The sequence below is a fragment of the Sesamum indicum genome, linkage group LG8 (genome assembly GCF_026168435.1).
Source record: "Sesamum indicum cultivar Baizhima isolate 11 linkage group LG8, ASM2616843v1, whole genome shotgun sequence".
NCBI classification, from domain to species: domain Eukaryota; kingdom Viridiplantae; phylum Streptophyta; class Magnoliopsida; order Lamiales; family Pedaliaceae; genus Sesamum; species Sesamum indicum.
In genome coordinates, this window is record NC_142664.1 from 22,273,372 (window position 1) to 22,299,552 (window position 26,181).

Below are 26,181 nucleotides of genomic sequence, written 5' to 3' on the forward strand. Positions count from 1 at the left end.
TCGAGACACAAGCCCTCCCACAATATGTTGATACTGACTATTGATACTCAAGGCCTACATGTCCAGTCGCCATACAGCCTACCATACACCGTCCTTATTCGTTCCTCAGTCAGTCAACTATGTACCATGTGCGCTGACCATTAGCCCAATTCATGGCACCAACACCTATCAACAGTCTGCCAAAACCTACCTAGTCTGGCATAGACCTTGTGTTAGCCCTGTCGACACTATTTGCCCTATCTAATGCACATACTTGCCCTACTAGACAGAACAGCCTTTAAGGGGGTTACAGCTCACCACAAGAACTTCCTTATTTTGGACTCAATGTCTCTAATAATGCCTTTAGGAAGGGAACATGCTGAGTTTGAGAGGTCGCGAGTTCATTTCTTTCTTCTTCTTCCATATGTTGTCTAATGGCTCTCTATAGTTGTGTTTCGAGTTATATGCCATGCACGCGAGCATTTAAAGATATTAGACGTGTTAACTCATATTTTCTCATGAAATGTTTTCAATAAATATATGTTTATTTGAGATTTTTTTCAAAATATATTTGAAAACACTTGTCAGAGAACGCATTATAGGAACTGTAAACATTCTCTTGATTACAACTTTACAATTTTGACTTTTTCAATGATTCTTTTCTCATAAGTTGGAGCTTTTCAAGGTCGTGCTTCCTTGTGAAATTTATTCCATCTTATCTAGGGGTGGCAAATGGGAAGTTTGAATCGGGTTTGGATTGAGTTCAATTGAATTGAAAAATGGGTCAAGTATAAAATAGATACAAATGTATGAATTCAAAATGGGTTGAGTTGTAAACGAATTGGGTCGAGTTAGTATAAACCACTTTCATTAATTTGAATTTAAATGTTTTAAAATTTGACACAATGAAAAGAAAAAATGCCAATATTTGAATTTTTAAGAAAAATAACTACTCCTTGTCTAACACGTTATTTCTGACTAATGCCTATGCACAATAAGAGTTATTTGCTTAATTATATAATAAAAAATCTACTAAATATCTATATAATACTATATTTTATCAAAATAATTTATAAAATTTGAATACTCATTTTAAATCAACTCGGAAATGAACACCGAGTTGTGCAATCAAATGTTCCATATTTGTTGAAGACAATTTTTATTTTCATCATCTTCAGAATTATAAGATGTAATATGAAATAAAAAAATCACATAAACATATAAAGTAAATTATCAAATAATTTAAGATAATAAGAATAACATTATAAACTTTTATTTCACTACTTTCGCTTCTTTCAAATAGAACATATCACATTAAATTTTTATCATTTTAACTATTTTTACGCATCACATCAACTATTACCATATTTCTATCTTAACTCCAATCAGACATTAAAAAAGGTTTCAGCTCAACCAAATTCATTAGATTTTTATTTTTTTCTCATTGAGATGAAATAAAGATCAAATTACAAGGAATCGCCGCTATGCGTGCTTGTGAGACAAATCCCATCCCATCTCATTTGGTTAAAAGAAAAATTATCTAGATAACTGTTTATTTGTAAGGAGTTTTTCAAAATATATGTCAAACGCAGTTCACTGCTATAAGTAGAATCATATCACTCAACTATAAATATTACATTTTCTATTTAATCTGACACTTTTTATACATTTTATCAACTGCTATTCTTACACTTTTATCTAACATACAATCTGCCAATGGAAAAAAAAAAATCATATCTCAATCAAATTCATTTAAACTCTTTTTCTCATTGAGATGAGATACAATCACAACTTTGATATTGTGCAGGCATGACATCTTGGATTTAAAGGTCTTATCCAAGGTTGAGACTCAAACATTCAATAGGCAAGACTTGATACATAATGCAACCCCAACGATACACTGCACTTGTTTTTAGTTCATGAACTAAACGCAAGTTCACTGCATCTTGAATTTCTTCTGAAATTCAAAGTAATTGTTCAAACCATATCAAGAAAAACAAAGATGATAACATGAGATGCTGACTACAGAAACATCTTTTTTCTCGTCTTCTATCAAATTTTGACGTCTATACCAACTTTACCTTTCAAATCAATTAACATTATACCCTCGTCCAGATAGAATACCCTCCTGCTTATGCTCATTAGCAGAACATGTACAAGATAAAATCACAATCACAAGTAACTCAACTAACATAAGTGATAATGTTTTTCTCTATCTTTTGCCCTATGGGGACCAATCATTTTATATACAGTCCTAATCCTGGAGTAGGTGAATTACAGAAGCAAGCAAGTTTGTCCATTTACCACAAACTGCAGCTATGTCACATGGGAAATGCCATCATAAGAAGGTGTGTCGTGATGGGAAGAAAATGCTGAGTCAGACTCTGTGTTCTCAAGCTCAGCCTGCCATAAATTAAGGATCAGAAACCAGATAAAGAAGCTAGAATGTACGAAGTTCAGGCTACGAATTAGACCGCAGTTGTAAGGGATTTGTGTATGAAAATGAAACTAGAATGATAAATCTGCATCTCAAATAAATAGAAAGCTGAACTAATATGCCTGCTGCCCTCCATCCAAATATCCAACATTAAGACAAGGATGATTTTCATGGTGCTTCTTCAAGTTTCCGTAGGTAAAAGAAATACAGGTTTAACACCTATTATATTTTAAGAAGAACATACAAATGTAAGATAAGACTGATATTCGTAACAGTGGGAGACACAAAATTGCACGAAGAAGCATCTCGTCTTTAACTGATGCAGTTAAGGAGTAGAGCAGCACTTTATACCAAGATAAGAATGTTAGTTAAGTTACCTTAGCCTGACGATATTTTTGGAGGAGGCGATGATACTGCTGACGCGCCTCTGGAGATTCAACCATAGACAGCACCCTGGAGACCGCTTCATCAATAGCTGCATCCACTTTCTGCTTGCGGAACACCTTAAGGATGTCTTCATCTTCACTATCATCAATGGATTCAGAGTCCTGTCGAAATCCCCGAAGGCCAACTCCTCTTCGTCGCCACCTTAGTACAACCTTCTCAAGTATACCAACTGCCCAGCAAACCTTGTAATGCTTCCTAACTTGATAGCCTCTCACGTGAGCCTGCCATGACAAGAAACAAGATAAGACTGCATCTTCGACCTCCAATGAGTTACTTGAACAAAATGGGCAACCCAATATAGAACTTCAAATATCTTATGCAATTCGGGTGCAATCTCCAACATTGGTACCCTAGCACAGCATTTTGACAAAGCTAAAAGGACCATTTTATAGTGAAGACAAATGCTAGCGCATCACTTATAACCATCAGATACTCACAGTATATAGATAAGGCATTCGTAGCCCCAGCTATCTATTTGCTGTTCGGGGTCCTACATTCTATAAAGAAACCCTTTTTCCTATAATATTGACCTCCAAAAGATTATTTGCTTAACTGAGGTTAATGGTTTATAACCTCTGTGAATAACATTCTGACCCTTATTGTGTTCATCTAGAACTTCTCATCATCTACCGCTACATCACTAGTACATCAGGGCTTCGATGATTATCTGGTAAATAGTCCTTACTCCTTACAAACAAAAAAGTAGACTGACAGGCACTTTAATGAGAAAAGAATAACAAAATGGACACCCACTTGTACATTAGTGTCAAAGCTAAATGAGTGATCCTTCTTGTAGGTAAATGTGTGTGTATATATATAATATATTTGTGTGTGTGTGTGTGCATTTAATTATTGATAATTTCTTTTACTTGGGAAGGAAGCAGTGATGCACCTGAATCTTCACAACTTTCTGGCGCAGAGAGAGGAAGTCCTTCCGACCTTTCCATCCTCTGTACTTCTTCTGAATGGATAAGGCAGCTGAGTTGTACTCACGTGTATTGCGAAATGCCAACTTAGATGCAGCTGAAAGACCATGAATGTCATTTTCTAATATACTGTACACATCTCCACTAGCACCAACAATGGAATGTGCAGCTTCTCTTTGCTGCCTCTTCCGGAATGAATGAGCTCGAAATGCAGATTGTATACGTGCAGCAGCTTGAGCAGCATTACGAACTGCAGCCAGAGTATGCTTAAGAGAAACCTGATCCTCATTTGAACAGGAACTTGCGTTTGCAGTTTTTGATAAACTATTTACTGTTCTTTCGGCTTCCACCGCTGCGGATCCTTTAGATAGCTCACTTTCTTCCAGTGTGAGGGATGAAAGATGACTGGTCAGTGCAATTTCTGAGAGATAACCAGCAAGTCCTCTGTGGCCACAGGAAGCAGCTATTGATGCTGGTGTTTTACCATTTGGGTCCTGTGAATTGGGATCTGTAACTGCTCCAGCTGATGCACCAGATGCTATAAGAGCAGCAACCATCTTTTCCCTGTTATAAACATAGCACTTAAAGTTCATTCTTTCCAGCTAAAAACAATAAATGATTTGCAAGCTAAAACCTTATAATGGTGATGTTACGATGGGAACTGCAAATTCACTTTGTCAAATTCCTTTTGGGACATAGATTAGACTTGAATAAAAAAGTATATGAGGTGATGGGTCAAATATTGATAGGGCAGCCTATACCATCACTTTCTAAACTATTGTGATTTTATCCACAAGTCACTTGAAATGAAAAGTTGGATAAGGAAACTGCCCCACAACATTTTGATTTAGTGCACACATATCACAGAAGGGCTTGGAGGAATCAGAAGTTGGGGTTACCACTTGGAACGAGGGAAATTTGATATAGGACATAACCATTGGTATGCCCACAGTAGAAGACTCTTCCTCTTCCTAGCCACTATCAATGTATAGCACATAACAGTATGAAAGTTTAAATGGATGATGAAAACATGCCATCCAAGTGCATCAAGAAAAATGACCAAGGCATAGGTAGAAATCGCAAGCTGAGTTTGTCAGCATTTATTTAACTGTATCTTATTATCTAAGAATAGCCTAGAGGTTCAGTCAAGCAACATAAATCAAACCTAATGAGTAGAGTAGTTAATTTTCTAAGCAGGATCAGTCCAGTAATACTTTTAAATGGGAAACGAAAGTTGACAAGAAGGATCTTTATGACCTGATGATCATAAAGTTTCCCTTAAAAGCAAGATTCTGATAGGAGTTGAGTTACATCAGCTTCTTTCTGAGTTTCATAGCCATATTTGTCAAAATATACATTCCACCTGGTTTGCTTCTGTTTGTCCATAAATTGCCATGTTTTTCCAACCAAAATATTCTATTGCTCTTAATGAATTAGAGATTCTAAGCGAGAGGAAAGAAGAACTAAGATCAAAATTAGTTTCATAAAGGCAAGTAATATCATTGTTAATTTAGTTGAACAGATTTATGCAACATATAAAAGTTAAAACAGTGAGTTTATTATCTTATATGTGGATCTCATCTTTTTCTGGAGGTCAATTTCTCGTTCATCATACAGGGTCACCTCACTTCCTTTACCAGTAACTATTATAAATGTGCCAGGTCAGTCAGATACAACAATGCAAAGTCAGCAGAAAATAACAACGTAAGCATACCTCCCAAATTTTGCGGCCCAATGAAGTGCAGTCCATCCATTAATATCACGGAAATTAACACTAACTCCAGAACTCAGAATTGGTTGCAATGCCCACTGAAATCCCAGTCCGGCAACCATGTGTATGATACCTTGTTGTTTCTTAGATAAAGAACAGCCATCGTAGTTGTTCATTTGGGATCTAGATGAAAGCCATGCTTCCAACTTGTCCTTCAGAAGTTCTTGCAAGAGCCAATCAAGAGTGCTAGATGATGTCGTACTGCCAACTAAAAGTGCTTCAAAGATTTGGCTCCAGGAGTCCTCAGCTGTTCCTGATTTGCCCAATAAATCAACTCTTGATTCAGAGACATCTCCTTTAGGAAAGGAATCAGTCAGTAGCATTTGCACAAATCTGACGAGTAACAAGAGTTCTTCTGAACTCTTACTAGCCTCTGTTTGAGGTGGATTGTTGTGCATACAAACACTAGGCTTATCACGATACTCAAACTCCCTGACTTCACTGCAAGATTCCCTATTTCCAGAAGTAATGCAAAGAATGACTTTTCCTTGCAAATGAGGCGGAGCACGGCAACTTATGACACCTTCCTGAATGATCTGAACTGGAACTTCAGTGTCACCAAACATACAAGCCCATGAACACTCAGATGGATTGCACAGGAAAGACCCAATAATGACAACCTACAAGATAGTGTTTGAACTTGAAGTACTACCTTGGCAAGTCATAAGATACTTGAAGAAACTTCAGAAACAAATTTGACTGTGCTAGCTATAGAATAGAGTGGAGAGAAACATATCATTATCATCATGCCCACGATGGCCATACTTCTGATTTGAAAGGTATGCTGAATTGTTGAGTATTTCCAGAAAGATTATTTGAAATATGCATAAAAAAACCAGCTATGAAATGTAAAACTCTTTGCAGTTTCATGTGGATCCTTTCTCCTGCAACATTCCAATTCTTTCTCCCTTTGTCTTAGTTTTTTTGGGCAAACCACATATGTGTTCTACAACTACAGTGAAGAAAACATGTCTTTAATTTTTATGTTGCCCCCTTTATAAGATAAGCATAAACTTTATGTTCACCCCTCTCAGCCAATATACTATACTGTTTCATCAGTGTTAATAGCATGAAAATGTAGGCCTATATTGGAAAGAAAATGCAGCTGTCCGCTAAACAAAAATTGTCATGGATAAGAGAAACTCGGACTAATATAGGAAGATTGAAGAAGCTTTCATAGTAAATCTTCTTAATATAATAGTACCTCTGTCCCAAATCAATTGCTCCACTGGTATGGTTGATCAGTCAACATCACAATTTTACAAGGGCAATAGTGAGCAATTTTACTTTAACTTTCAACATATAAAATTTTAGAAGATCATGTCTTAACATTTAGAAGAATCGCTGTATTTTGTTAGTCAAAAAGAATTAATATTTTAGATTTTGTATCATAGCAAGTAGAATAATTAATTTGGGCTAGAGGAGTGCTAATTATCACCTGATGCACAGATCCGCGTGCATGTAACTTTCCTCTCGGAGGAAATATCTAGTGTATGAGTTTGGTGCATTTATTGTCAGTGTCTCAAGAGACACTGACAATAACTCCAGTTCTGGACAGGCCAAAAGATATTCCTTATTTATTGGAAATGCAAAGTGTATAGTCATGATATAACCTACTCTTCCTGAGGCCGGAGTAGAGTATAATTGTTTCCTCTCTTTGCCACACAATCTTCACAAAGTTTAAACGCATCCAGCATCTTATCATTACATGATCCTTTGCACAATAATTTTTTCACCACATATCATCAATGGATGTATGTGTGACTAAGAACTCCAACCAACATAATGGAAGTGGATAAGCAGATATGACATTACTTTCAAAGTAAACAGTTTAGCAATTATCCAGAAAATAACGATAAATCGGCTAAAGAGGGGTGTAGCCAGAACTTCTATACCTTACCTAGTACAATAAATGATTTGAATTATAAAGTCTTCAGCAGACATTCTAATGTAATGCCAAACCAAAAAACATGAATTCTTTTGCTCATATACAGAGAATCTATCATCTTATTCCAGGCCACTGTGAAAATACTCATATAAACACATATGCCCCAGATATTTAACTAGATTGTAAAATAATTCCTCTATTTTGGAATGAATGATGTCAGTTTCTTTGGTTGTCATATATAATTTCCATTTAACACTTCCTGCCAAACATAATATGAACTGCAAAGATTTCTTCAATTCATACTGGCTGAGTCTACATATAGGATTATGCAACAGCTTATACTAAATAAGATTCTTAAGATACGTACCTTTGCACCCTCTGAGGTATAGCACCAATCTGGACATATCTCACGGATTGTGAACTTCTGCTTTGGTGCTATCGTCAAACTTATGCTGTCTTCAAGAGAAATTCCCAACTTGTTTTGGTCAAAAAATGAGGAATGGGCATCGGGACTCATGTCATAAGCGTTTAATGCTGGAGAATATGCAGGGTATTTCATAGAAACAACTTCTTGGGGAATCAAAGAAGCTGGCAGAATAAGAGGGTTGTCAGAGTGCTTTCAAAATCAAGGATCAACAGAGTTATGAATAAAGAGGACCATGATTGAATCTTACATTTTCGAGCATATTGTCGACTAAGTTGTCCTTGACCCTCAACATTTGGAAAATTCCTGGAAGTATCTAGCATCTCGTTCCAAACATTGACTTTAACCTCAGGGAGCTGTTGTTGTTGAATCCCATCGTCTGAAAAGTCATGCCAAGTTAGCAGCCATTTTTGGTCTAAAATATGCTGAAACAGAAAATAGTTTAACTTGTAACAAAAGAAAAAACTGGTGAGCGGAATATACCAGATTGTTGTTGCAAAAGATTGTCCGGGTTATTTGGTGTTTGACCAGACAAGTCATAATTACATAGCACATCTTCAAAATCATTTGAATCCTCATTCTGAATGTAGAATGTACTAATTTCATTCCCCTCGTCATCATTTAAACTCAATTGCTGCTCAATTCTTCGCAATGCCTTACTTAAATCAGGAGCTGACGAACTGTTGACCTCATCAGTTCTTTCTCTATTATCCAAGTAATTCATCTCATGATTCTTGATGACTTCACTAGAGTTAATCTCTACAGTGCTAGGACTTGATTGATTATGATATAATTCATAAGATTCACCAATGACAACAGAGGATTCCGGCGGCAGAGTTGCAAAAGAGTTGGGACTAGGACTGAAAGTAGAAGATAAAGATGAGAACTGAGATGTCGACCCAGCATTCTGCCTTCCCTGTAATGCACAAACAGATTAATGACTATCGCTATGATTTAAACAAGGTGAACTCAATGACTTTACAAATACAAGCAACCTTGCACATCAATAATCACAATGCTGAGTTAATTTGGTCCAAAGTACTGGAGGGAGAAACTTGTCTAAAGAAATTAGAATAGAAATTGTTAGAATATGAATGACAGAAGTTGGGTTCCATCAAGCAAGTGAAGGCTACCTCTGGCTGGAGACTTCAATCTTTGAAACAGAAGAATGAACAAAACATAGGCAAATGGATAGTTAAAGCGAGTGGAAGTCCAGAAATGGTTAAACACGGCAAGAACTACACAAAAGTGTAGCTAACACATCTTTACCCATTTACGCTCAAGAGTAGCAAGTGGAACTTCAAAGATGGTTCAACATGGCAAGAACTAAACAAGATTTTAGCTAAAAATCCTCTTTACCCAGGATTACACTAAAAAAGACTTACCTCACCAATATCTCTGTAGTGAACCAGAACAATGTGCTCATATGCCCTGGTAGAATAAAAAAAGTTATTTAAAAGCAAGATAGACAGTACGAACTAAATATCACTGAAAACAACAGTAGCACACATCTCTGCTGAATTAAGGGTTGGGAGACATAAACAACGACATACATAAGATATTGCTTTTGATCGTAATTGAAAAGGGAATAATAACTCTAATATTCAGGTGTCACATTAATCTAAATCACTGTTCCTGACAAAATTAAATAGAGGATCATGCATCAGGTAAATGTGCAAACTTACGGGTCCAATATCCAATAGCTGCGCCTTTGAAAGTTAGGGTTCTCCTCCCCATGAGCATAATAACAATTTAGGGCTTCGACATTCCCCACCTAACAATAAGAAGGTTGTTATGAAACAATTTTACATCAACTAGAGCTTTACCACGTTAAGTCCCATCAGTCATTTAGGTTTCTAAAGAATGCACACTTGAATCACATGATAAACAACAAACTTGAGATGCTGGTCTTCTCATCTCTGCTAATATCCCTTGTCAATACTTATAGTTCTTTCCCTTTTTCTTTTTTTTTTTTTTTTTTTGTTTTCTATTTGACAGTTCATATGGCTATTCTAAATAAAATCCCAAAAAGCAAGATGACATTATAAGTTTTTATAACCATGCCCACTCAGAACCAGATTGCCTTGTAGGTGGTGCTAAACCAATTGATTGTATTGATAAAAAGGTTTACAAAAAGAATGCCTCTAATATAAGAGTAGAAATTCTTACAGCCAAATCTAACCTTTTCAGAGGTTAGAATATTCAAGTCAAACTCTTATTATATCTTCATAAACTGGAAATAATTTCAACAGAGGAGGCTTCTAATCCATTGAGGACTGAAGATGTTGAAAAGAAGAAGCAGAAAAGGAAACAAATAGGTAAGAAAAGGCTGTGTTAAGACGATGAGAATAACACCCACCTTCAGACGTTCATGGGCCTCGGCAATAGTTCTCTGATCCTTCCTTCTACGCCATCTATGACCATCTTTGCGGAAAAACTTTAGAACCCGCTTGTTAAATAGATACAAAGATCCACCTGTGTAAGCAAAGATGTGGTAAGATGAAACCAGAACCAATTTTGCCACCAAGCAGATGCAAGACCTCTCCAATGTGAATGAAAAAAAATGAAACCAAAAATTACTAGCTGGCTTTTGAGGGATTTGGTGAGTGAGCTGGTGCTCCTCATAATTCTGTAGTATGAAAAACACTTCAACTGGTTTCAGCCACCGAGTTTGAGCTTCCCGAGCTAGATGATTGATGTCATATCCTGAAATTCAGAAAAACTTCACTTGCATAACTTGACATAGCTCGTTCACTTAAGAGGAACAGCACCATGAAAACTTAAGCATCTTAGATCTCATTGAGGAAACTATTGAGACATTTTCATTCATTTGGTTCCAAAGAAAATGTTAGGGAAGCATTTCTAAAAAGCATGGTCACAAACACCCTAGCTAATTTGAAGTTTTACTAAATTTCTTTAGTCATGATATCCAACCACATTTAGGAGTTTATTGAACTTCATACTTATTCTGCAAGAAAACAAAATGCTAGATAAACCAATTTTCATGAGTAACAACTACCATACCATTTTCCTCTACTAAATCAAATACAAAATTGTGCATAAGTTTCAGCAAAGAAAATTGAAAAGTCAACCAAATATCTGCATAGTCACTCGTAATGAGCTTTACTTTGCCAGGGAACCCCATACAATTATATATCTGGAACAAAGCAAAGCATCCTTCTATTTACTGCCTTAGAAAGTCTTAATTCTTCAAATATTAAGCAACCTGTGATCTCCTTCATACCCAACAGATGTAGTATTTCAATTTTTCACAATTTTCACTGTCGTCAACTATTAACATAACAAATCAAATCGTAACACCTAAAAGAGAAACAATAATGAAAAAAAAAAAAAAAAGAAAAAGAAGAAGAAGCAATGATTACAGGATTTCATGATCACCACATATATAAACACAGTCGACTGAGTACAAAACATAAAACTACTGTCTTCATTGATCCATAAACATGCTCGAAAATTCACGTAATTCAGCAAATACAGAAAACCTCATGCATAAGTTTAATAAAACAACACTCGAACTACGGTTCTTAACAAACAGAACCCAACCAAAAAAAAAAAAAAAAAAAGGAAAGCGAAAAATCACACTACCCGATTGCATCGTACAGACACTAATACTACTCCCACTACTCAGCCAAAAACTCCAAACAGCAGGAACTGCAGAGGGAGAACTTCAGCGGGCCCCATCCGAGCGCATTTCCGACCAGTTTAGGCGAAGCGACACGGCGACTGGAGAGTGGTAGGGTCGCCGCCGAACAGAGATCTCACGGTCAGAGCAGCTCCACCGAGACAAACAGGAGAGAGATTCAATCTTGACTCGTGTTAAATGCGAAAAGCGAAGGCTACACGAACTCACCCAAAATCAAACATCGTCTTATTTAATTCATTAATACAATAAAAATAATTATTATACATCCTATTTGGTGTTTTTGACCGATTAAAAAATTAGACTACTCAAATATTTAGACCAAGATAAGGATGGGTGGGTCATTATTTATTTCCTGTCAAAAAATCACACCTTCGATGCGTAATTAAAATATTAAATTTATTTTTTAAAATCAGATGTATTAAATTTAATTACATAAATATATATTCAGAGTTTGTGCCAAAATTGTATTGTGTAGAGATTTCAACAATATTTCTTTTATTTTCTCTTAAACATTTTGAACTTTGACGATTTCTACTCTCTATTGCAAAAGCGACATACTGGAAAGTTACATGATCAATAGGAAACAATAAAAATAAAATAAAATTACAGATAAAAAATATGTGATCGATCAAAAGACTATTTTTTTTTAATAATAAAGTATGGTTGCTCTATAAAATCAATGAGGTGACTGAAAACGAAATAAGAGGGTGTCTAACTAAATTTATTTAAAGTAATCTTATAAATTTATACATCTTACAAAAATATTTTTAGAATTTATAATACATGGTATATCTTATTTTAAAAATAATTTATTGAAATATTTTAAAAAATATTATGTAATTTATAAAATTATTGATGATAAAAATTATTTTTTAAAATAAATTGGCCTTGTCGTGGATAGCATCCACGAAATCCTCTTTTTTAATCTTTTTTTGTTTTTTTGTTTAGTTTTATTTTATATAAATTAACTATATTCAATTAATTTTTAACAACATAATAAAATTTAAAAAATTATAATATTAAAATTGTATTCATTTAAAAAATATAATAAACTATACAAATATAATAGTGTATATTTTTTTATACAATTCTAAAAAATATAATTAAAAAAGTCAATTATTGTTGAGAACCCCGCACTGGCACATTTGATTGTGTAGAAGAGTCTCTTTGTTGGATTTGTTGTCATTCACGCGTTTGCTACCAATTCATTTTATTGTGAATACGTGTTGTTTGGTTTCGACCAGGGCATGTAGAGATACGAATAGCAATTTTGTAGACCAACTCAAATTTCGGAACATCCCAATAATCTTCAAAATGCACAGGTCCAATTAATTAGAATATATATTCCTATAAGTCATTAAATTATAATAATCCTTCACCATTGGTGCAACATTAATCATGTATGCAGTGCATATTTTTTGAATGACTGCAATAGATGCCAAATTGAGTCCACTTGTCGCATGAATATTCTTGATTCGCATTGAAGTGTCATCTCAACTATTGCTGTCAACGGTAGGCGGCGAGCCCCTCTCAAATATTCATTGTGCATTCTGATATATTGATCGTCAAAATACTGCATCACCATCCACCATCATGAGAAGGTGTCCGTTTTTTCTTATTAATATGGTCTAAGAATTCAAATACACCTAGTTTTTAACTCTTTATCTCTTTGATAATTCGATTGAATTTTCTGATTTTATATTCAGAGTCCGTTCTCCAACAAAGATCCTCCAACACGACATTTTATAAATGATTGTTGAAATTAGAACACATATGCCTCAAGCAATACCGGTGCACGCCGTGAGGTGGCACAAAATTCGAACTTTTACATACTGCTTTCAAATATTTGTAAATATTTTTTTTACAACACAATATTCATTGTTTTTCTACATTCTTGAGGCAGAAGAAGTGAATGCCCTTGAAGCTTTGTGTCAATATAGACCACCAAATATTAAAGGGTATAGTCAATTGATGGACATATTTGAACACGGATTACATATTATCAAAGAAGCCATAACCCATCAGCCACAACAAATTGCTATGTCATCTGATGATGCTCCCACCACATCCCACAGACAAAGAAGAAGTTCTAGCCGAATGTTTATTGGTTTAGTTGAATGTCATGATGTTGGGGTGGATATAGTTGGTCCTTCTACAGTGTATACACCTCAAAATTATTGCGTGCCCTAACCGCCTCAAGATTACTACATGTCTCAACTGCCACAAAATAATTGGTTTCAATCGACTCCATATATCCAACCCAAATAAAAGATTATTCTTCACAAGTACGTCTTGACCTTGGCCTTGGCATTAATCGACCATATGCACCAGGATACAATATTTCACCAATTTCATTTCCAGCATTTAGTGCATATTTTGATAATGTGGAGTCTAATTCTACAACCATATCAAGTCGATTGGACATTAATTCTGAAGGTGATGATAATGAGGCATAAAATGAGCCAATGCAAAATATGGGTGAGGAAATAAGAAGACCTCGGTGTCAACGTCACATACACAATTATGGAACAGGTGGACATTTTTAATATTTGCATTTTTATTATAATATTTTTTTAATAAATTAGTTGTAATTACAATTATACAATTTTAACGTCATGATTTTTTAGATTTTAATATATTATTAAAAATTAATTGAATATAATTAATTTATAAAAAATAAAATTAAACAAAAAAAATATATAAAAGACTGTTTTTGCTGACATCCACGACATCGCCAATTTTTTTTTTTTTAAAAAAAAATATTTTTGAAGTCGAGTCGCGAACGTAATCTGCAACTCGACCTAAATGTGTTACACAATTTTTATAAATTATATTTATATATGTATATTTTTAATAATAATAACAGAATTAACCCCTTGTGGCTATATGGGATAGGGATCTGGGGCAGGCCTTGTCAGAGTTTTGGTGGACATATGATAATTAAACGCAGTGCTTAATTACTAACATTGTATCACGTGTTTGTTTAAATAAAGAATTAAATTATAATATTATTTGAATATTTAATATGATTATAAATATTTTTTAAATTTTAAAGTTCATTTAAGAACGAGTCAATTTCATTTACCTCTATTAAATTTTTATTTATTTTTTAAAATGAGTCGACTAAAAGCCATTTTGTATTATGAATTATAATTTCATATTGTTTTTGAAATATTTTTATGTGCTGATATGTCTTATGAATTATTTACTTTATTCATCCTTAATTATTTATTTTATATTTTTCAATAAAAGAAGAATATATAATTTTTAATTATATATATATATATTTAACGTACACCTCCAAATTCGAACACAAAATCTCGAATAAAAAATGTTGAGCCATATCATTGGAAAAATTATATAGTGAACTCATTGCTCAAGAGCAGAAGCCACTTGTGGAATCTATGTTCTGGCCATCAGAATATGACCGTTTCCTGTTGATATCTGTCTCAGTGTACAGGGAAGGAGGGACGGATCTAGAAGTGAAAATCTGATGGGATCACATTGAATTTTAGGGCTCTCAATTCACAATATCACATTTTTGGAGGGCCGTTGAAATAATTTGAGGAGCAAAACCCCTTCTAAATCTGTCCAATAATAGATTTTATGGCCTAGATGTGTTCATCTGGCATTACACTTGAACCGGCGGATTCTTTGTATGCAGTGCGACTGCGAACTATCTTGTGAAGGAGCTCGAGACAAAACCACAGCTGCAGACCTCGTCTGATATCCACACAACTGGAAGTTCTTCTGGTGCGCTCCGGTGCCCACAAGGGTGGGCACCAATCCCACCGGTCAGGCTTTCATGGGACATAACCTTACCAATGTTCAAAACAGGATTGACCGTACAAGTGCGCTGGTCAGGCCCACAGTCGGGTATTAAACCAACTTAGATGGTGCAATTTTCCGGGAAGAGGAGGATACAAGAATTGTGGAGATGACAAGCAACGGACTGCTTGAGCGTGTGGCGTGGCTTGCACACCAAACACACAGAAAAAGACATAACTTTATAACGAATCAAGAATGATAAGAATTCTCATTAACAGGGGAAAATAAAAGGGGCAAACACTTTACAGTTTCGTGCCTGGAATTGTACAATTTTGAATTAGATCATTCAAATAAAGGGCTCTGAAGTAAGGAATGAGTTCTTCCAATTTCAGCAAACAGTTTCAAAAGACAAGAGTCATTACACAATCTATAATTCTTATACATATTGAAAAAGCACCAAAAGAGAAGGGGGGAAAAATAGCATCCCTTTCAAGAAATAAAATATGTGGCAACACAAATACATCTTCCCAGTTTCTAGCTAACTGGGAAAACAGCTAATTGAAATGTCTCCATCTTCAATCCTGTAAAGATCTCATCCTTCAAGTTAAGAGAGAGACGCCATATCCACATGTTCGTGAAGTATCCTTAGAGATGGAAGTATCCACAGTTTCCCCTACCGGAGTCCTATATTTGAATGATACATAGCACACAACACGAGTGTGCTAAATCTTTTGACAATGTCCCGTGTTAAATGCCTCATAGAAGCTTCCAGGCTGCAACGCAACGTGAAAATGAAATCACTAGGTCATCACGAAACAAACATGGAAAATCACAAGAGCCCATGTTGAAATCACACGACAATGTAGCACAGGGTTGCATTACATGCTCGTTTACAAGAATAACGTATGCAGTTTCTTGCAAGAAACGAAATTCAAATTGGGCAAATTAATTCCTGCACTCCTACAAAATCACCTGAAAATCTTAAGCTTAGAAGTTACAGAAGGCCATCAATGCAAGAAACTTTGTGAAGTTAACAAACTAGTAACAGAACAATCCTTACTATATCAGAACTGGAAACCCCAAAACCAGCAGAGAACAAACCGAGGCACATAAACGCTAACATCTAGATTACACAGATACACAACACCTACAATGAAATGGTTCATGCCATCAACCATGAGTGGCCTAGTAAACTTGCCGACATTCATTTCACAATCTCCAGCAAATGAAAGACCAAAGTGCAATATTCTTAAGATAAAAGGCTTATAGGCTTTCATTAAGCCATCACCCATTTCAGCACTAAGAATTAGTTCTAAAGGGAGTTGACAAAATCTAACGTGCTACTTAATTCAGATTTTGCACTGCACAGAAACTGCAGTCAAGATCTAATAGCAGGTAGCTGATATTGCCTGCATATCTGCCAAAAAAACGGTAGTGACAAATGAAAGGATTTGGATTCATAACCTAGCATATTCGCAAGTCAACTATCATAATCGACAAGGTAATCCAAAAGCCCCGAGATTTTGATCCAATGATAGTGTAAATACTACTTCATCAACAAGCTAAACCCAAAAAATCAGAAAAAATCTACATCTTCGCTGGACGCCTACAATTAAGTGAATCCCACAACCTGAAAGAGCCTAATTACAAGTAAAAGCTCTGAATAAAAGCTTTAGTCACCAAGTCTGAAGATCTATTTTCCTATTAATACAGGGACCAACAAGACGTAATCACCAACAGGAACAAGACAATTAACAGCAGATAAAACCATCTAAATGGCAAGAGAATGAGCTAACAGAAATGTATTTGCTATAGGAAAAATCCATTATTGAGTTGAGAATCAATCAAGAACAACACAACCCAGAAATCCCACCAAACAAAAAAACTAATAGAACAAGCAAATGCCCAAATATTACCATTTAATTCCCAAACCCCCCAACCGCAATCCCAACCCCTCCCCTCCCCCCCCCCCTTCCAACAGAGAAAAAAGGAAATAAAACATGCTTTTAATTGCAAAAAAATATTCAAGATGAAGTACATAAAGAGGGACAATGAGAAAAAAGTCTTAAAAAGGATATCCTTCAAATAACACAATTCATTAAAAAGAAAAATCAATCTTGAAGCAAGAGAAGAGAAGATTGACCAGAAATCTTACAAGGAATGTCTTTCCTAGGAGAAGGAGGGGCGGAGTTATAACACAGAATGGCCCTTCCAATCATCGAAATGCTCGAAACCACCCCAACAAAGTACAAAACTATCACCAACCCAAGAACCCAAGGCATCAAAATAAACCCAAGGAAAAAAGTCACCGATCCACACAGCATCAAGGCCAAGGAAATCCCAAGAAGCAGAGAAGCAAATCCCGCCGGCGTCATCTGCTGAAACGACGGCTCCTCCCTCCGCCGGCGGTGGGCAACCGCAGTCTGATCGGCAAAATCGATGGACGGCGGCGGGGATCGCATGATATTCAAAACCAAAGCCGAAAGCTCGTAGAAAATCTTGGAATAATAATCCTGCTGACTCTGTGGCTGCCTTCTCATCATCTTTCCAACCCTTTTCTTCCTCTGTTTTCAAGATTTCTTGACAAAAAAACTGATAAATCAGATAATTTTAAAGGTGGGAAAAATTCTGTGCGAAGGCCGAGGTGAATGGATAAACTTTTGCGTTTATTGCTCAAGAAATGTTTATTTGATCGAATTGAAATGGGTATAGTGAATTGATATTTATCTCTTTTTTCAAATACTATTGGAAGTTTGTTTGGGGAATACAAGTGAAGATCGGTCAGAGGGCTCTTTTCTTCTTCAGAGCAAAATGGGAAAAATCGAAAAAATAAAAAAGAAAAATTAAGGAGAGAAAAAATTTACAGACGCGGCGGTGAGATTGATCAATCATCAATGATCTGAGAGGACTGCTTTGCTGTGCCGGATCTATTATAATATCATCCTTATGGGATTGGGGCCGGTGTAATAAGTCTTTCTTTTTGTTTTCTTTAAACAAAAAATATATTAATTACATTATTATATTAATATATCCATAAAAATATTAATAATAAATTATAAATTATAATATATTAATATTCTTCTCAATGATATTAAAAAATATTAGCTACCAAAACACGTTTGATGTGTGTATATAAATTAAATTTATTATTTTCATTTATGTAATTATATAGAAGAGAATAAAATAAAGGAGATTAATGCGGGGAGCAGAATTCTAATCTCGTGAATTTTGTTTGACATGAATTATTAATAAATTTCTTTTGGGGTATGTCTTGTATCATGAACGAGTCCGATCTCTACATACAAACGTTACCTCTTTCCGAATACAATGTTCTCTGTCTTTCAAGAAAATGTGAGAGTGTTTTTCTCAACGTCCACGCTCTATATCTTTGAAATTATTTAATAGTTCTCTACTAAACAGTTAACAATATTTTGAGATATAAAATTCTACGTATTTTTTATGCGACTAAGAAAACATAACAAGTAATAATATATTAGTTGAGTTTATAGGTTCTCTATTTATAATGGAATCACACAGACTCGTAAAACCCAATTCGAGTTCTCTTTTTTACTTTATCATCTTATTGACTAATATAAGATATATATTCAGTCAATATTTATCTCATTAACTAAAGTTACAATCGATCAATTTATATAATTATCTTCGATGATGAATAAATATTCAACAAAATTTTATTTTTGTTTTGATATACTTTAATTAAGATTTTATTTTATAAAAAAATATATTTTCTCGAAAGTATGTTATTGTCAAAAATATCAATGCCATAATACTATTTCCGAATAGATATTCTTAAATAATATTACTAATATAATTAAAAGTTTGATTTTACAAACATCAAATATTTACAGCCAACTATTACATGTGCGATTTAATTGGCGACTTAAGAAATTATTTATTTTGATTGAAATATCATGAATTTGCTTTTAGAAAAATGAAGAAAAAATCCTCAACTTTTAATTCAATTAAATTTTTTATTTGCAATCGATATGAATACGTGTCAATGTTAAAATCAAACCCTCAATTTCACATATTGAGCTGAGCTAGCTTTACTTTAATTGTACTCTTTCCCAAATCTAGTATAACAAGCAAATGATCCAACATTCCATGGTCCCCATTCGTTAGGTACAACACCTCCAAGCACAATTCCTACCGGATTCAAAGATCATCGCCACATGCAATCACTCCCCAAGACGACTTTGACCAAAGCGCGTAGCTGATGCGGCTGCGTTATCTAGAAAGAGTTCTTACTTGTTTGGATAGCAAGACGATGGATTGGACCGGGATTGATGGGTTAAGGCTGACGCTTTTATCTAGAGGGTGAAATCACGCGCCGCCGACGCAGCAGATAAAGTAGTAGTTATGTGGGCCCCTCGATTACGTGGGGGTTTATCCTCTTCGCTCACCGTAGCCACAAATTTATCCGCTCTAGGAGCCGTCAGCGCAAGATGCGGCGTCTTTTGACGTGGCAAGAAAAGGTTGGCTGATTATACGGCGCACACGTGGTGTTGGTGTATTCAACAATTCACCCAATTTTTCCCAAGTGAAAGGGAAAGAATTGGTGGTGGGGAGAAAAAGAGCAAAAGTGTATTTTGAGGTGGGGTTTGTGGTCTTATCTTTACCTTCACGTTGTGATATATTTTTAGAAATAATAAAAAAGAATTAAGTGTCTTACATTAAAAAAATAGGTTTAAACAAAATAAAACTTTGGTAAAAAATATATTGGCGTCGCTCAAAAGCGATATCAATTAAATTTATATTATTAGGGCAAAATTCAATATACTTCACACGAAAATTCATACAAATCATCTCTTCCTCTCTTCAGATGAAAGAATATCTATACTATACAAAGACAAGCTATTCAGGATAGTTATGGGTATAATACTATTTTAACCCTTACCTACCTCCTATTATATGTTTATGGTTTATTAGTTGGGGTTATTCTAGTAATTCGTTAGTCCACATTAATTTGGTAAGTTTAACTTGGACCTTATTTTTCAACAATATTATCCTTGCCCCATTTAGCTTGATTTTCTTTCCCCCATCATGTATATTTAGTAAAATGATTCATAATCAACATCTTGAAAGAAATATATAAAGAGTATTATTAGAGATTTCGAACTTTCAAATTAAAGCTAAGAATGTAAAGATAATAGGGCTAATTCTGATCGAGGTAGCAGTTGATGTGGCTAATCAGAGCTGACGATGGAGTCCACGAGATGATGGAATCAGCCAAAGGAGGGTGGGGTCCCTGATAGGTTCTTGGTCTGGAGAGAATAGGTTAATTTGCAATATACATTTACTAGACTCGTTGAAGGGACTTCTAACTAAAATTTCACGAACTTTAAATTAGATTGTTAGGAAATATGGTGGAGTCAAGGGGTTAGAATTCAGTGTATTAGTTTATACTTGTTAATTGCTGCCTAAAATAATTATAGAGGTCAATTATTAAAGTTATATGGATCCACGTATCAAGCTGACCATCATCGGATGATTTGAGTTTCAATCGTTGTAGTTTCGGAATAGCGAGTCAATGGGGTGAAGTATAATCCTGCCTCAGTAAAAAGACGCAAATTCTTGTTATGTTATGTTATTTTTTTTTTTTTAAGGATAAATATATCTTTTTAAGAATTTTAACTATTTTAACTTCGTCAAGATCATTTTGAATAAATTTTGACATGATCTAAATTTAATTTGTTCAAATATCGATTGTACAATTGTAGTATTCGACACTGTATTTGCACAAGAAAAAATAAAACTGCTTTTTGAAATGAGTATAGTATATATTTTTTGTAATTTGAATAAATTACTTTTACAAAAGGCTATGATTTAATTTAATTGTTATTTAATATTTATTGATATAAATGTATAATTACTGCTCAATAGAAGAAAAGAAAGAAATGTGACATATGGGATGGAGATTGATTGCGAAATCCTTTATGAATTATTAGAAAAAGTTTGTATAAAGTTATTTTTCTAACCACTTTAGGACTTATAATTCTTGCAAAATAAGGACAAATATGTCGTAGTTTTTAGCAAAATTATTGTGGCGACATATCACTTGTGCCCTTTTACATCGTGGGGCCGATGCATGAAACATTGACATTAATTATTTAAGTTTTATTATCATTTTATTAAAAATTTGAATTACCTTCTAGATTTTGGGCAGTTAAAATACAACGATATTAATTGTTCAAAAATATTTTTGATTGAATGAGAATTTCATTTAAATATTTAAACTATTAGGAAAAAAATAATCTAAAATATAACATTCACACATACCTCTTGATGGGCAGACATTGCTGACAATATCTTCTTTTTTTGTTTTTTAAGCCTTGCACATCAAAATCTTTCTTTTATTTTTTCATAAATAGGGTTGGGGTAAAATTCAAATTCAAAACCTCTCATTCAATGATACTATATTAAATCATGGGGTAAATAGCAATTGACCCACTGTGATATTGAAAATGAACACATTATTCCCGATGAAAAAAATTACCATTCTGTACTTTTTAAAAAATGAAGCAATTTATCTCCTTACAGGGAGATAAATTACTGCATTTTAAAAATTATAGAGGGGTAAATTATTTTATTTTAAAAATATAGGGAGATAAATCGCTATTTGTTTTTTTCGTAAGGGTTAATTTACTTATTTGTGATGTCACAAGGGGTTGCTTGCATTTTTCCCTTAAATCATGACCAACTTATCTAAAATTTTAAACTATTCGATTTAGGATAATGAGTGGTAACATATATAAAATGATCTGGGAGGGGATCACAGTGACACCGAGAATAGCCCAAATCTAGATAAGTGCTTGGCAATATTAGGAATGACAACAGGTTCAGATTAGACGGGACCAGTCCCATTGGGATGGGTTCTTAGTGTTTGTTCGGAGATCCCTAGTTAATAAATTTTTCTATGTTTAAGTTAGTTGTGTACTTCACCTCAAAAGTGATTTCGGAATATTTAAAGGGTCAAATATCTATATGTGTACAAGTTCCCGTGTCGTGATCTTAGCATTTCAGGTGTTGGGTGATCGATGATCCAAATCTAGTTAGATGAGTGCAACAAACTCAAACAAAATATACGCAGATCCCTATCTTACTCGAATACCAAAAAGTCAAGATGCTAAGTATTTTGTTCATTAAAAGTCCCTCTTATTAAACCTCTTTAGAATAAAATATAATTTTATCACGTTAAATGAGTTTGGAGGCAATATTGATATCAAATTTCTCAAGCAAGTCATGAAAAGACACAACGTGATCCTTAATAACAATAATATGTTTCTGGGTCAAGTCATTTTCGGACAGCAACACTTCGGTAAGATAATGACTTAACCTTTAATTATTGTTATAGACCATTGAAATAGACAACCGAATTCCATAGTCTATCTTTGAGTGATCTTGATTATGATTTAAGAGGGTGTTTCGCCAAATTTATTAATAAAATTCTATAAGTTAATCAATTTTATAAAATATTTTTTAAATTTATAAGATGTTAGACCTTAAAATATTTCAAGAAAATAAGGTCATAATTAAACAGGCCAAGCAATTTGTTAATAAGAAATCATAATGGTTGAAATTGATTTGTTAATCCAATAAATTTAGTTGACCTTAAGATGTTTGGACATGGAGTTTATAAACTCCTCAAAACACTAATTTGTAAGACTTGTAAGTAGATTTTGTGGCTGGAGATAAGCGACGGATGCAATGTACCAACAAATAGTTCATATTGAGAAGGAGAATGTGGTATATTGTCATTTCCAATAGAATTGTTGAAAAAAAACAAGAGATAATTTTCTAAGTGGGCGAATAAAATATATTATTAATGGGAATATATCAAATAATAATTTCAAAATTTTCACTAAAAATATATATTAATTAACTTTGATCTTGTCACAGTATAATTATTAATGATAAGAATTATATAAATATTTCACTATAGATAATTAATAACACATTTTTTTATAATAAATTAATAATTATTATCACAAAATTATCGGTATAGATATGCCACTAATTATTTTTAGTGATAATTGTATGCATAATTTTTTTTATACTAATTCTTTCTTGCTTATGACAATTTTTTACAAGATAATTATTACTATTGAATAAATAAAATTTATTATTGTGACAATCTAAAAGTTATATACTTATTGTTAGCGACAATATCAATTTCTTTTTTTTTTTAATTTCATGGTGAGCACTATTTTAATGACGTACCAATTGAAATATCTTATTTATGTTTTTATTTAGAGAGAAATATTATATATTTTTGTAGAAAAATGATCATTTGTAATTTAGAAAAACTTCATTATTTTATAATGAATATTTTATTCAAATCATTTAAAAGTAGTTCAATGATAATTAAAATGACAGCTTATATGGTACCATCAGTTGTCGAACTTAATTAGTAGTAAAGTATTAATAGTACAAGTAGTTAGTCAAAATATTAGGTAATTTGATTTCGTATTTAAGCAATCAATATACTTTAAACTAGCAATTATGTTTTAGTATTCAATTTGGTTAATCTTTGTTAGCTAAGTGTAAATTTCGATTTAGTTTTAGCAAGTGGACTGTCATAAGTTTTGAACTTTCTAAATATAGTCTCAACGTAATGAATTGTGATAAAACAAGTTTTTAGATGTTTTCAAGATCTTGATCCTTAATATTACGTTAGATAAACTCATATTTTTTATATCAAAGTATTTTGTCAACATTCATAGTTGTGAGTGCTTTTAGCATATACACATTTATCACACTTGTTGCTTTAGAAGCCATTTGACGACATTGTATGATCAAATTTTTCATAACATTGTTTAGGAGCTTATTTAAGCTCATCCAATGATTTGACAAGTCTATAGGCCTTTTTTTCTTGGACGGGAATGACAAACTCTTTAGGCTTTTTATGTAGATCTCTTCATCTAGCTTGCTATTTAAGAATGTTGTCTTAACGTTCATTTGATATATTTCCAAATCATAGAATATAGCATTGGCTACAAGCATATTTATATTTTAACTTGAACACAAATTTCATACTTATATTGAGCAATAATTACAAACAAATGTAATAAATTTAAATTTACTAATTGCTGTGGTATTAAAATTAACATGTCATAATCTGACATGCTATAAATTACAAGGATGCTCATCAAGTAAGTAGAAGCAATAATTCTAGTGGTTTCAAATTTCGCTTGGTAATCATTATATTTGTCTTGAACCACCATTTTTCTATATAACCTTTTCCCCATAAAATGGTTGTCTAAGTACAAATTTATTAAGCTCAAATACTAGTTTAAACCTACTTTTAACTAACATTGATCCAGAAACTAAATTCTTTTGTATGTCTGAAACGTGGAACATAAATCAAAGTGGAGTTCTTTTCCCGAGGTCATCTTTACTACTACCTTGTCGAGCCTAACGATGTCAGAAATTATTAAATTTTCAATAAACAACTTCCTCTCATTGATTGGTGTGTAAGTTGAGAACATTTATTTGTCAGGACAGATGTAGTGGGTAGCAGCAGTATCAATCCACCATTCTCTTAGGTTGTCTACCAAATTGGCTCCAAACACCATAACAGAGAGGTTGAGTTCTCCCAAATCTATAGATACAAACCTGACGTCTGAAATATGCACTTGATTTTTCTTAGGGAGTGGGGAATCCTTGACCATATGGTTAGATTTGCCAAAGCTGCGATATTTTCTTTAATCATTATAACCTTTCCCTTTTAGGGTTTATAGTCAATACGTTTTCATTTATTATTAGTATTTCCTTTTTGACTCCATCAAATTTGCCTTTTAGTATCAATTTGTAGCTTTCTGGATTTCACCTCAGAAGATTGTCTTCTTCAATCCTCAGTCCGACAATCAAATCCTCGAACCCCATTTCTTTTTCACTTGTGCTTCAGGTAATTTTCAAAATCTTTCTATAGTGGTGGTAACTTTCAATCATGGCAACTACCTGGGAGGATCACTAAGTTTCATTCCTTCTATATACAGATCATACAGAATCATTTGAAACTCTTAGATTTGGCTCATTACCATTTTGGAACCCACCATTTATAATTCAAAAAACGTCCTGACTATGAATTTCTTCAAATCGGCATCCTCCGTTTTGTATTTCGTTCAAAGTCTCCCAGAGGGCTTTTGCAGTCTTGGCTAAGCTATATATGTTGTGCAACGTATTACTCAAGACTTTTGGGATATAGTTTCCGCATATGAAATCTCCATGTTCCCATGCATCAAATGCAACCCTCCTCTTGGCATCAGTCTTCCCCTCAGAAATAATGGGGGTTTCCTCACTTAAGAACATATGTTCAACATAGTGAAATAAAATAGCATTTTTGATGCCATCCCTTAAAATTATTATCGGAGTATTTCATTGGTCTTTGTCATTGGACAACAAAAGGTGGTGACATATGTGGTTGGACAACCACATTGACCAGATTTAGAGTAGCAAATTCGATCGCCATAATATTATAATAAACAACTAATATAATTGTCTTAAACTTATTGTTGAAAAATGAGTGATATGCAGAAAATTGTGCATTATGAAGTCTAAACAAGAGTTAAAACTCTTTATATTTAAGATAATTGTTGCCCCACTCTGATGCTCATAGAAACTGTAATTTATCTTTCAAAATACAACGACTTACAATTTCAAAGTAGCAACACTAAAAACTATGAGAACAATGAACCCAAAAATATTTTAAAGTTATCTTACTAAAACTATATTTGAAAAAGTTTACTTGAAAAAAATTGACAACTGACATCTGATTCTATATAAAAGGGCTTGTAAAAGGCACAAAAATGGAAAAAATAAAAAAGAAAAAGCAGGAGAGGGCAAAAAAAAAGAAG

The 26,181-nt window shown here is 33.7% G+C and overlaps 2 protein-coding genes across 2 annotated transcripts; both read right to left on the minus strand.

The window, feature by feature from the left end:
- Positions 1 to 1,966: 1,966 nt before the first annotated feature.
- Positions 1,967 to 11,774, minus strand: LOC105168434 (Calmodulin-binding transcription activator protein with CG-1 and Ankyrin domain). The gene is made up of 12 exons (XM_011088516.3): positions 11,479 to 11,774; positions 10,453 to 10,578; positions 10,232 to 10,347; positions 9,558 to 9,646; positions 9,258 to 9,303; positions 8,356 to 8,788; positions 8,123 to 8,251; positions 7,816 to 8,036; positions 5,504 to 6,180; positions 3,756 to 4,353; positions 2,794 to 3,084; positions 1,967 to 2,382 (listed from the first exon to the last, which is right to left on the minus strand). The coding sequence occupies exons 1-12, from the start codon at positions 11,486 to 11,488 to the stop codon at positions 2,296 to 2,298; spliced, it is 2,823 nt and encodes a 940-aa protein (XP_011086818.1). The 5' UTR covers positions 11,489 to 11,774; the 3' UTR covers positions 1,967 to 2,295.
- Positions 11,775 to 15,670: 3,896 nt separating this feature from the next.
- On the minus strand, positions 15,671 to 18,193 carry LOC105168435 (uncharacterized). Its single transcript, XM_011088518.3, has 2 exons — positions 17,460 to 18,193; positions 15,671 to 16,077 (listed from the first exon to the last, which is right to left on the minus strand). The coding sequence occupies exons 1-2, from the start codon at positions 17,845 to 17,847 to the stop codon at positions 16,061 to 16,063; spliced, it is 405 nt and encodes a 134-aa protein (XP_011086820.1). The 5' UTR covers positions 17,848 to 18,193; the 3' UTR covers positions 15,671 to 16,060.
- Positions 18,194 to 26,181: the final 7,988 nt, after the last annotated feature.